We start from the raw sequence: 12672 nt of genomic DNA on the forward strand, positions 1-12672 counted from the left end.
CGGTGCACGGGCCTCTTACTATCGCGGCCTCTCGTTGCGGAGCACAGGCTCCAGGCGCGCAGGCTCAGTAGTTGTGGCTCACGGGCCTAGTTGCTCCGCGGCATGTGGGATCTTCCCAGACCAGGGCTCGAACCTGTGTCCTCTGCATTAGCAGGCAGATTCTCAACCACTGCGCCACCAGGGAAGTTAAGTTTTTTAAAACATTATTTGTTTTAAATAAAATGTTAAGTTAAATGTTTTAAAATGTTAAACAGTGATGAAAATAAATGGAAAAAAATATAAGCAAAATCTACATGATTTTTTAAGATAAAACTTAACACTTTAAAGGAATCTCTTTCTTTGAAGCATATACAAATGCCCAGGATCAGATGGCTTCACATTCTATCAAACATTTAGGGAAGAGCTAACACCTATCCTTCTCAAACTCTTCCAAAATATAGCAAAGGGAGGAACACTCCCAAACTCATTCTATGAGGCCACCATCACCTGGATACCAAAACCAGTCAAAGATGTCACAAAGACAGAAAACTACAGGCCAATATCACTGATGAACATAGATGCAAAAATCCTCAACAAAATACTAGCAAAAAGAATCCAAAAGCACATTAAAAGGATTATACACCATGATCAAGAGGGGTTTATCCCAGGAATGCAAGGTTTCTTCAATATATGCAAATTAATCAATGTGATAAACCATATTAACAAATTGAAGGATAAAAACCATATGATGATCTCAATAGATGCAGAAAAAACTTTTGACAAAATTCAGTACCCATTTATGATAAAAACCCTCCAGAAAGTAGGCATAGAGGGAACTTACCTCAACATAATAAAGGCCATATATGACAAACCCACAGCCAACATTGTTCTCAATGTTGAAAAACTAAAACCATTTCCACTAAGATCAGGAACAAGACAAGGTTGCCCACTCTCACCACTGTTTTTTTTTTTTTTTGGTGGTACACGGACCTCTCACTGTTGTGGCCTCCCCCACTGCAGAGTACAGGCTCACGGGCCCAGCTGCTTCACAGCATGTGGGATCTTCCTGGACTGGGGCATGAACCCGTGTTCCCTGTATCAGCAGGCAGACTCCCAACCACTGCACCACCAGGGAAGCCCTCACCACTATTATTCAACATAGTTTTGGAAGTTTTAGCCACAGCAATCAGAGAAGAAAAAGAAATAAAAGGAATCCAAATTGGAAAAGAGGAAGTAAAGCTGTTACTGTTTGCAGATGACATGATACTACACATAGAGAATCCTAAAGATGCCACCAGAAAACTACTAGTGCTAATCAATGAATTTGGTAAAGTTGCAGGATACAAAATTAATGCACAGAAATCTCTTGCATTCCTATACACTAATGATGAAAAATCTGAAAGAGAAGTTAAGGAAACACTTGCAACAAAAAGAATAAAATACCTAGGAGTAAACCTACCTAAGGAGACAAAAGACCTGTATGCAGAAAACCATAAGGCACTGATGAAAGAACTTAAAGATGATACAAACAGATGGAGAGATATACCATGTTGGAAGAACATGGGTTGGAAGAATCAACATTGTGAAAATGACTATACTACCCAAAGCAATCTACAGATTCAATGCAATCCCTATCAAACTACCAATGACATTTTTCACAGAACTAGAATAAAAAATTTCACAATTTGTATGGAAAAACAAAAGACCCTGAATAGCCAAAGCAATCTTGAGAAAGAAACATGGAGCTGGAGGAAATCAGGCTCCCTGACTTCAGACTATACTACAAAGCTACAGTAATCAAAACAGAAATATAGATCAATGGAACAGTATAGAAAGCCCAGAGATAAACCCACGCACGTATGGTCACCTTATTTTTGCTAAAGGAGGCAAAAGTATACAATGGAGAAAAGACAGCCTCTTCAATAAGTGGTGCTGGGAAAACTGGACAGCTACATGTGAATGAATGAAATTAGAACACTCTCTAACACCATACACAAAAATAAGCTCAAAATGAAGTATACAGTTTAGAATTATACAATCAGAGCTTTTGGGATGAATGCCTAAATTCTCCACTCATGTGGTTTCTTTGGTAGGAAGTTTAAGAAGCACTGGCAGCAAAGGCAAATTAACCATGAAGATGAAGCTTAGGCTTGAGGACTTCTCACTTATATAGGACCTTTCAAAGTCCTAGGAGGGACTCTCTCAATCTTTACAGGATCAAATGTATTTTTTAATTTGCAAAAGTAAGATATTTTAACCATAATAGGTTAATATTATTGTCTCTTTCCACTTAGACTTCCCCACATCACACTTCCCCTTGTGTCAGGTGGTGTTACAGTGGCCACAGTCATTTTTGGACTCTGGTCCAAAAGACTTAAGAGGAAGTTGAGTCAGGGATACATTTAGTTTTGGTTAGTTGGGATATTTTATGTTGTTAAGGTATTTCTATTAATACTTAAATTATTGCTAGCCCTCCCAGGGAAGGAATGGCTTTCAGAAATACTCCTAACACCAACCATGCCAATGCACCTGGGATCAGCACAGGAAGGTACAGGTCAAAGGTCATGTCGAATTATAAATAGAGGATTCCAATTTCATAAATAATTAAAAACAAAGATCTTTCTGTCAGAAACATATTGATAATGCAACATATAAAATTTTAAATGCACCATACTTACCCCCAGCCTTTTTTGATGGGAAAAGCTTCAGTTTATGCTGTGGCTTCACAACTTTAGAACTTCTTGTTTTTCCATCTTTTCTCCTTGGATTTATCATCTGGGAATCTGACATCATATGGAAACTTGGGAATAACACAAGACCCAAGTATCAGTAGCTCAAACAAATATAAATTTATTTAGCACACAGTAAGAAATCTGAGCTAGGCAGTTGAGCTGGGTGCCACCCATTGGTATACAGCACATTGCAGTGCTAGTATGGGAGTCCAACAACACCATCAGACACCCAGGCTCCTTCCATCTTTCCCTGCTGCTTCCTTTGTCACAGAGAGAATTATCCATATGCCTGTCCCCTTGTGATCATAAGAAAGGACTGCTGCTCCACTAGGAAAATGGAGGGAGCTTGAAGAAGCATGCCATTTGAGTCTGACCTTTTTAAAAAAACTTTCTCAGAGTTTCCACCCAAAGGCTTCTTTGTATATCATTAGCCATAACCAAGACTTACTGTTCACCCCTAGCTACCAGGATGTCTGAAAAAGTAAACGTATTAGTCTGCTTGGGCTGCAGTGACAAACTGGTAGCTTACATAACAGAAATCTATTTGTTTCTAGTAATGATAGTCTAGGTTATTTGGATTGACCCTCCACTCCCATTAGGGGTGCCAGACTTAACAAATGAAAGTACAAGATACCCAGTTAAACCTGAATTTCAGACATATTCTTACTAAAAAAAAATCATTGTTTTTCTGAATTCTAAATTAAACTGGTATACTGTATTTTATACAGCAATTCCATCCGCTTCCACTGTAAACAACTCAAAATGCTGGAGATACACACACAAACATATTCATGTACACATTTACATACATAGCCTTTTCAAAAGCATCAAAGCGGTGACAAGATAAAAAGGAATTACTGGGTGTGCTGCCTTTGTATTGTATCAGAGAAGAGTATAACATTAATATACTCAGAGATAAGAATATGTTACAAATTCATATGAGGGGCAAAGAATTTTCTCATACACACACACAGACCCCCAGAAAGCTTGCAGCTTAATTCTACAATGGCAGCTATGGGTCATAGTAAACACAGAACACAAAATCTCACCAGTCCTGATCTCAAATGAATATTTTCCTTTCCAGTGTACACAAAATGTCTTCTTAATTGATTTGAAGTCACTAATAGGAAAGCATTCAACAAGAAAAAAGTGGGGGCTTCCCTGGTGGCGCAGTGGTTGAGAGTCCGCCTGCCGATGCAGGGGACGCGGGTTCGTGCCCCGGTCTGGGAGGATCCCACATGCCGCGGAGTGGCTGGGCCCGTGAGCCATGGCCGCTGAGCCTGCACATCTGGAGCCTGCGCTCCGCAAAGGGAGAGGCCACAACAGTGAGAGGCCCGCATATAGAAAAAAAAAAAAAAAAAAGAAAAAAGTGTAACAAACCATATTCTGTCATCCATTAGTTAACAGACTATAAACCTCCATCATGCCGATATGGATAACCAAATATTCCAGCTATAAAATCAGATCCCCAGTTGTTGCTATTGAGAATAGCTTATCAACTATGTGCAAAACAGAACTAGAACCAAGTTTAGCTAAGAACCAGAAACAAAAATAAAAACACAGGGTCAGGAATTAAGAGAGAGATCGATCAAGAGTAAATAAAGTTAAAGCTACAAGAATGTTAATATATTGTACAACACAAGGAATATAGCCAATATTTTATAAAAACTATAAATGGAGTATAACCTTTAAATATTGTGAATTACTATGTTGTACACCTGAAATTTACATAATATTGTACAACAACTATACCTCAAAAATTTTTAAGACTATTTTTGTAGAGTAGTTTTAGGTTCACAGCAAAATTGAGGGGAATAATACAGAGACTTCCCATATACTCCCTACCCCATACATGCATAGCATCCCTGTTACCAGTGTTCTCTGCAGAGCGTATACTTCAATTTTTAAAAAAAAGTAAATAAAGTTATATTTCCTCTTAGTGTTACTGACTTGGGTTCTTAGACTTTTTAATCAATAGAAATTGATAAGCAGCCAGAAGAGAAATTCAGGCAAGGCTTTATTGGGACTCATGAGTGAAAACAAGTAACAGGTTCCCTTTCTTGCTCCCTGAAGGAGGGCGAGCTGGTCCCTTTAAAAAAAATTATTATTATTATTTTTGGCTGCACCACACAGAATGTGGGATCTTAGTTTCCCAACCAGGGATCGAACCCGTGTACCCTGCAGTGGAAGCGCGGAGTCTCAACCACTGGACCACCAGGGAAGTCCCATGAGCTGGTCCCTTAAATGGGCTGAGGGTAGGGGCAGGTCTAGGGGTCAGACCGTATGGGTGGTTTGGGTGGTCTGCCCACCCCCTTGGTGGTACTGGGTGCAGGGATCATGTACAGGACCCTGCTTTTTCTCCTGACACCTCAGAAGTGGTGGTTGGGTTTTTGGTCTCTTTTAAAATTATTTTGTTGCTCATAAGTTGCCCCAACTGCCCATGTACGCAGTTACTTTAGGTCCCTTATAGTTTCTTTGTATTCTGTTGCTGGAGGAAACATTTGTCCAGGTGCAAGCACTGCTGCAGCAAAGGGTCCCAGGTCCCAGGTCCCAGCCTGTCTAATCTCCCTCTGAGGGATTTTACACCCCTTCTTTTTTTTTTTTTTTTTTTCTTTTCTGTACTGTGGTCTCTCCCGTTGTGGAGCACAGGCTCCGGACGCACAGGCTCCGAGGCCATGGCTCACGGGCCCAGCCGCTCCGCGGCATGTGGGATCTTCCCAGACCGGGGCACGAACCTGCGTCCCCTGTATCAGCAGGCAGACTCCCAACCACTGCGCCACCAGGGAAGCCCCTACACCCCTTATTCTTAAAGGTTACGGGACCAAAGGTCTCTTCTTTTGAAACTTCTTCCTGCTGGACAGGGGCCACAGACCCACAGACCCTAGTTTACTCTAGAGGTGTAGAAGTCCCTTGCTGATTGTTTCAAGGACTTGTAGGGACCGGGGCTACCTTCTGCTAGAATGGGTTGAAGTCCTTGAGCCATCTTGAGTCTTACTTGAAACTGCTGGAGCTTAGAAGACATAAACCTGACCAAAGGGTTAAACAGATAAGGACCAAAAACCAGGATTAAGATCACAAAGGCCACAACTGAGGGTAAGGGACCCAACCACGGACTAATCTAGCCCAACCAGTTGCTGAAAATTTCATTGATGATAGGGTCGCATGGCCAGGGTTTCACATACCTCAATATTTGAAAATCATTTTCCCCTTTTTGTTTGTAAATCCTTTAAAAGATCAAAATATTTGTCCCTTGGTGGTAGGCCTACGTTTTGTTTATACATTTGCCTAGTTATCCACATTGGGAGAAAACTAATCAGATATCATGAGCAAGCTCAGGGGTATATTGATGGGGGAAACATCTTAAAGACTCTACGTTTTATCAATGATACTGAACTGTCATACAAACATTGTACATGTGCTTTAGTTGCAAGCAGTGCTTGATGTCATGAGTAGTTATATTTTATGACAATTTTACTAAAGAATTTATTCCTAAGTATTGGGGCAACTGTAAGTTAACATAATAACTCTCAGTTTTTGATAGAGCCTGGTTACAGGTCATGAGGCATTTGATCTTCATCTAAAGACAGATTACAGCAATAAGCTTCAGAAACAAGCTTAGAGTGTCTTCTTAATAACTGAATTAACCTTTACAATTATGTAGCATGACAACAAGGAACTATCTGGGAGGTGAGTCTTAGACAGTAATTACAGACTTCAATTACCAGAACCAGAATTTGATATCCATTGAAACATAATCTTTTTCTGTCTAAAATTATCCGTTTTGGGCTTCCCTGGTGGCGCAGTGGTTGAGAGTCCGCCTGCCGATGCAGGGGATATGGGTTCGTGCCCCGATCCGGGAGGATCCCACATACCGCGGAGCGGCTGGGCCCGTGAGCCATGGCCGCTGAGCCTGCGCGTCCGGAGCCTGTGCTCCGCAACGAGAGAGGCCACAGCAGTGAGAGGCCCGCGTACCGCAAAAAAAATAAATAAATAAAATAAAATAAAATAAAATAATCTGTTTTTACCAAATATAGCCAAATTACGATTTATTTGACTATAAATTAAGTCCGATTTCAATAAACTTGGCGTGTTTATTTATGTAAGTATACTTGATTATATAGGTTCTTTTAAATTGGCTGTTCTGGAACTTTTCATAAGGAGTCTCAGACTATACTTTTAAAAGGCCTCTTACGGCTAGAAAAGCCATGCCAACTTTTCCCTTATAGATTTGGATAAATTCCTCCCATTTTGAGGTCTCTCAAAAATACCTTGAGATTCTTGCACTTGTTAGGACGTTATCTACCTGATAAAGTTGCTGGGAACATCTGAGTTTCCAATTTCTAGAGGGCTTGGGTAGAGAGTAGAGATAAATGTTTCAATTATACTTAGGGGTGTAATTTACCAAACTGCTGTAAATCATAATTAGCTTGAGGGGAAGGGTTTCCCTATATATGGAAAATACAGAATAAAATCCAGTAATATCTCAGACAAAACTGAAAAATTATAACCATATCCATCAGTATACTCAATCCCATGTAATTAACAGTTTTATGAAGGCATCAGTTTTACCTAATTCAGCAGTGTGACATGAAAGTTACCAGAAACTTGGACTAGTCAAAAAGCCCTTTCTGTGAATCTTCTTGAAGATGAAGCATTTTGCAAAGCATCAGCTTAACTGTCTATGAATGATGAAAGATTTTTTTTTTTTTTCTTTTTGCGGTACACGGGCCTCTCACTGTTGTGGCCTCTCCCGTTGCGGAGCACAGGCTCCGGACGCGCAGGCTCAGCGGCCATGGCTCACGGGCCCAGCCGCTCCGCGGCATGTGGGATCTTCCCGGACCTTGGCACCAACCCGTGTCCCCTGCATCGGCAGGCGGACTCTCAACCACTGTGCCACCAGGGAAGCCCTGCAGAGACTATTTTAGATGGACATTTCCAAAACAATTATTCCTATAGAGTTTACAAAAAAACTCTTATCTCCATTACATTTATTTAAAAGTTTTATCATATCAGGTTATTTTCCTTGTTGACAAATTTTATAACAAAAACAGTATGCACTTACTTTCAGTAAACTTAGGTACAATGAAAGTATTATACTTAATGTTAACGACTCTAAAGACAGGTCACTATTTTTCAATTTTATTTTATTTTATTTATTTTTTTGTGGTACGCGGGCCTCTCACTGTTGTGGCCTCTCCCGTTGCGGAGCACAGGCTCCGGATGCGGAGGCTCAGCGGCCATGGCTCACGGGCCCAGCCGCTCCGCGGCATGTGGGATCTTCCCAGACCGGGGCACGAACCCGTGTCCCCTGCATCGGCAGGCGGATTCTCAACCACTGCGCCACCAGGGAAGCCCGAGACAGGTCACTATTAATTAAACCCACAAGCTTAAGCTAGATTTAACACCAGATATTAATTCAATATTGAATATTTCCCAGAACACATGAACCTGAAATGTATTCTGGGAAGTTTCTTTCATATTTCTGAGAATTTATATAAGCACTTAATTTCCTATAAGCCAATTAAACACAGCTCATCTACAAGTTAATTTTTACATAAAGACAGAACCAGTCTGTCTCATAGTTTTCCTGAGTTTAAAAAGGTTTCTTTTTTATCCTAAGTCTGGGGACTACAGGATGTATCAGATAGCTCCTGAGAGCCCAGGCAGAACAGTTACATTTCAAAGGCAGAAGAGAGAAATGCAAGTTTCTCTCTCTTTTTTTTTTCTTCTGTTCTTTAAAGTCCTGCTAAGTATAACCCAAGGCTGGAGTCTCAGGCAATGTGGGCTGTGTTTGCCTTTCAAGGGTTAAGTGTTTGACCCATGTCCAGGATTGTGGCAGAGACTTGCAGGAGTGGTTGGACAGACAAAACTACATAAAACAAAGATAATTTTAAATTAACTGAGACTCAACATCTACCGACAAAAACTTAAAGAAAAAAAAAAACAAAAAAAACAAAGAGATGGTCTTACTACAAGGTGGCCTCTGGAGGACTTTGTCCAGACCAACTCTTCCCTTCTGCCAGCTGGAATTAGGAACACAAAACAGAGAAGTACTGGGGGGCCATGAAAAAGGTGACCCCACAGGAAGTCTCCATGATGAAAGGGGACAGGAGTGTGGGTATGAGGACCAAGGGAGAGGTAATGGGAGGAGGGACAGAAAAGACTGAAGAAGGGAAAGAGAAAGATTGCCATATCAACCTGCCCTGCGGGTGTCTATTCAGGCATCGGTCTGCCCACTTCCAGAAAGGACCAGTGAAGGAGGGAACACTCTGTCCCCTGCCACCAGGGTGATCAAGCCTGGAAACCAGCCTGTTGTACGTTGTCTGTGGGACTCTAACCCACAGGTGGGATTTCCACCCATGCGTCCACCTGTCTGTGGGATAGGACTGGAAGCCACAGGTTTATAGAGAAATCTGCCACTTCAGCCTGTTTCCAACAGGACTCTACTTGCAGCAGGAAAATAAAGGTGAGAACATTGGGACAATCGGACTTCCAGCCGCTATATGATATGAGGGTTGAACCTCTAACACTCTCAGAAATCTCCTGTCAGGGAGAGCCCACTGGACCAAGATCTGCACGGTACGAGGCGAGCCTCCCATATCTGTTTGTCACTTGTCAAGGTGAGCCATTGCCGACCAGAGGGAGCATGGTCTCACAAGCTGAGAGCAGTAATGCTGTAGTGCCCCAACGTCCACTGTCTCAGAAGGATAGGACAGAAAAAAATGAGAGGACAGAGAGAGGAGAGAACAGGGAAAGGGGAAGTAGAGAGATATCTGGAGAGGAAAGGGGTAAAGGGAAAGCAGTAAAGGGGAGGGGGCAAGCATTGCCTGAATGAGGATACTAAGGCCCTCAGGGGCCAGGAAGGCAGACTTACCGAATGTAGTGAGATTGAAACAAGAGGTTCAGGTGGCCGCTTGTCACCCATGGGGAAGCTGCATTTGGTGTTCCTGGAGGTCCCCAGATTGTCTCCTGGGGAGGGGGCAGCATCCTGGTGGAGTCACAACAAAGTATGTTACTAACCTGAGTTCTTAGACTCTTTAATCAATAGAAATTGATAAGAGGCCCGAAGCGAAATTCAGGCAAGGCTTTACTGGGACTTGTGCTGCAGCAGGAGGGAGCAAAAACAAGTAACAGGTTCCGTTGCTTGCTCCCTGGGGTGGGGCGAGGTGAGAGCTGATCCCTTAAATGGGATGAGGGTAGGGACAGGTCCAGCGTTAGGCCAGAGGGTGGCTTGGGTGGTCTGCCCACCCCTTTGGTGGTGGTGTGTGCAAGGATTATGTGCAGTACACTGCTTTTGCTCCCAACACCTCAGAAGTGGTGGTTGGGTTTTTGGTCTTTTTGTATCTTGTTGTTCCTAATTTGCCCCAACTGTGCAGGTATGCAGTTATTTAGTCCCTTATATTTCTTTGTATTCTGTTGGTGGAGGAAACGTTTGTCCAGGTGCAAGCACTGCAGCAAGTGATCCCAGGTCCCAGGTCCCAGCTTGTCTCATTAGGATTCACTTGGGGAGGTGGGGCAGGGGAGGAAGGCATGCATGGGCTTAAATATCCCATGAGATGTGCTTCTAGAACTCTTTAATTGGCTCTGGTAGAAGTATCCACTTGGGCATCTCTGTAGAATCACATCAAAGTAAAATACTGAAAAAGTTTAAAATATGGCTTTCATAGAAATACTATGAAAACATGTCAACATTTTATTAATTCATTAATGTTGGAACCACAAAAATGGTAAAGCTGGTTCTAAGAATATTGGCGGGACTGTGTATTTATAGATGTATTATTTTAAAAGATGAATCCTAGATTAAGATTGTTAGGTTAGATGCAAAACTGGTAAGAGTTTCAGGACAAACTCCCACTTTGGGGTTATCTTTTCTACTGGACAGAAATCTACAAGTTAACATGTAACTTCACAGAATCTGGGCTCTACAGATTGTAAATAGTAAAGTCAAACACAGGTATAGTCTCTAAAAAGTCAATAATCCTTGCATGGGCCTGTTAAACAATGTTGCATTAAGACGTTAAAGACAGGCTGTGCTATCTTTCACTTATTTCCAAGATTTTAATTTTTTTCTTATTCTTTAGATTCATGTGCTCAGCTGAAAACTGAAAAGGTGCAATGCCAGAGTATTCCCTACACGTCTCTCTCCTATTTGACATTTTTGCCCTAAGAGCTCTAGCTTCCTTGGCCTACCAGTAACCCAATTCCCTCTATTTAATGCAGAAAGATGACTGGGCTATATTTGGGTTCTCCCTCTCTGCATCCTGGCAACTATTTTCAGACAGTAAGCTGGGCAATTACAGGGTATATTTGTTTGTTTCTCATTAATCAGTCATCCCTGAACTTAGCTATCTGACATCCAATGTCTTGAAAACCATTGTTTCATATATTTGTTACAGTTTTTCAGTTGTTACAGGCAGGAGGGTAAACCCATTTCCTATTACTCTATATTGGCTTGCTATTTTTTTTTTTCTGGCCTCATTGCACTGGTTAGAACATTCAGTATAACGCTGTACAGGAAAGGTGAGAGCAGACATCATTGCTTTCTTTCTGATTATACAAGGAAAGCATTTAATCTTTCAACATTAAACATGATGTCTGATGAAGGTTTTTCATAAATGACTATTCCTAATTTGCTAAGACTTTATCAGGAATGGATGTTGTATTTTAACAATGTTTTTCTGTCCAAGTGTTGAGAAAATGGCATTTTTTCTTTTAAAGTCTGTTAGTGTGGAGAATTACACTAATTGACTTCCTAGAGTAAGGGAGTGTTTTGTTCTTTTCAATTTTCTGGAAGACTTTGTGAGGAATTGGGTTGTTTTCCCTTCCTTAAATGTAAGGTAGAATTCACTAATAAGGCCATCTTTCTAGGCCTTCTGCTTTATGGGGTTTAAACTTCAAATCCAGGGAATTCCCTGGTGGTCCAGTGGTTAGGACTCAGTGCTTTCACTGCCGGGGCCCAGATTCAATCCCTGGTTGGAGAACTAAGATCCTGCAAAACACGTGGGGTGGTCAGAAAAAAACCAAAAAACAAAAAAAGCCAAGAACCCTACAAATCCAAATTCCTTAATAGTTATATAGTTAATGAAGTTAAACTTTTTAACTTTTTACCTGATATATAATTGACCTCTAACATTATTAGTTTCAGGTATACAGCATAATGATTTGATATTTGTATATACTGCAAAATGATCAAAACAATAATTCAAGTTAACATCAGTCCTATTTCTTCTTGGGTGAGCTTTAGTAGATTTCTCTTTTAAGGTATTTATACATTTTATCTAATTGTCAAATTTATTGCTCATAATATTCTCTTACTGTCTTTTTAATATTGAATATATGTAATATCTGTAGTTATGTTACCTCTCTCATTCCTGATATTGGTAAATTTTGTCATCTCTCTTTCTTCCTAATCAGTCTAGCTAGAGGTTTAGCGATTTCATTGATTTCCATTCTCATCTTTATTACTTCCTTTCTCCTCCTTACTTTGAGTTTTATTTACCCTTATTTTCTAGTTTAAGGTGGAAGTTCAGGTCATTGATTTGAGGTCTTCTTTTCAAGTACAAGCATTTATGCTATAAATTTTCATCTAAGTTCTGCCTTAATTGTATCTTTCAAATTCTCATATGTCATGTTTTCACTTTTCATTCAGTTCAAAATCCTAATTTCCCTTTTTGTTTCTTTGTTTCATGGGGGATGTAAAGTGTGTTTAGTTCCCAAATACTTAGAGATTTCTCAGAGACTGTTCTATTATCAATTTCTAATTTAATTTTATTGCCAAAAAAAAGATTTTGTATGATTTTAATCCTTTTAAATGTACTGATACTTGTTACCCAGAATATGACCAATCTTGATAAAAGTCCCTTACTTAGAAAAACTGTTTTCTGCTGCTAGAGTACTATATAAATGTCAATTACATGAAATTGTTTGATAGTGTGGTTCAAATTTTGTATATCCTTATTTT

The 12672-nt window shown here is 40.5% G+C and overlaps 1 protein-coding gene across 14 annotated transcripts in view; it reads right to left on the reverse strand.

Annotated features, from left to right (window-relative positions):
* SNRPE (small nuclear ribonucleoprotein polypeptide E) overlaps nucleotides 1-12672 on the reverse strand; it is a 167171-nt gene that overhangs the window by 120219 nt on the left and 34280 nt on the right. For 9 of the 14 annotated variants that reach the window (XR_010840588.1, XR_010840589.1, XR_010840590.1 and 6 more), the window contains 3 exons: nucleotides 9586-9699; nucleotides 8682-8734; nucleotides 2658-2779 (listed from right to left, as the gene is read on the reverse strand). Coding sequence is in view for 7 of the 14 variants with exons in the window: in XM_067033478.1 (XP_066889579.1) it covers nucleotides 2658-2779; nucleotides 8682-8734; nucleotides 9586-9699 (289 nt within the window). In the remaining 7 variants the exon portion in view is untranslated. The remainder of the gene's footprint in view (nucleotides 1-2657; nucleotides 2780-8681; nucleotides 8735-9585; nucleotides 9700-12672) is intronic. The other 5 variants (XR_010840593.1, XR_010840592.1, XR_010840591.1 and 2 more) reach the window with 2 other exon arrangements.

Source organism: Kogia breviceps, chromosome 1 (assembly GCF_026419965.1).
Source record: "Kogia breviceps isolate mKogBre1 chromosome 1, mKogBre1 haplotype 1, whole genome shotgun sequence".
NCBI classification, from domain to species: domain Eukaryota; kingdom Metazoa; phylum Chordata; class Mammalia; order Artiodactyla; family Physeteridae; genus Kogia; species Kogia breviceps.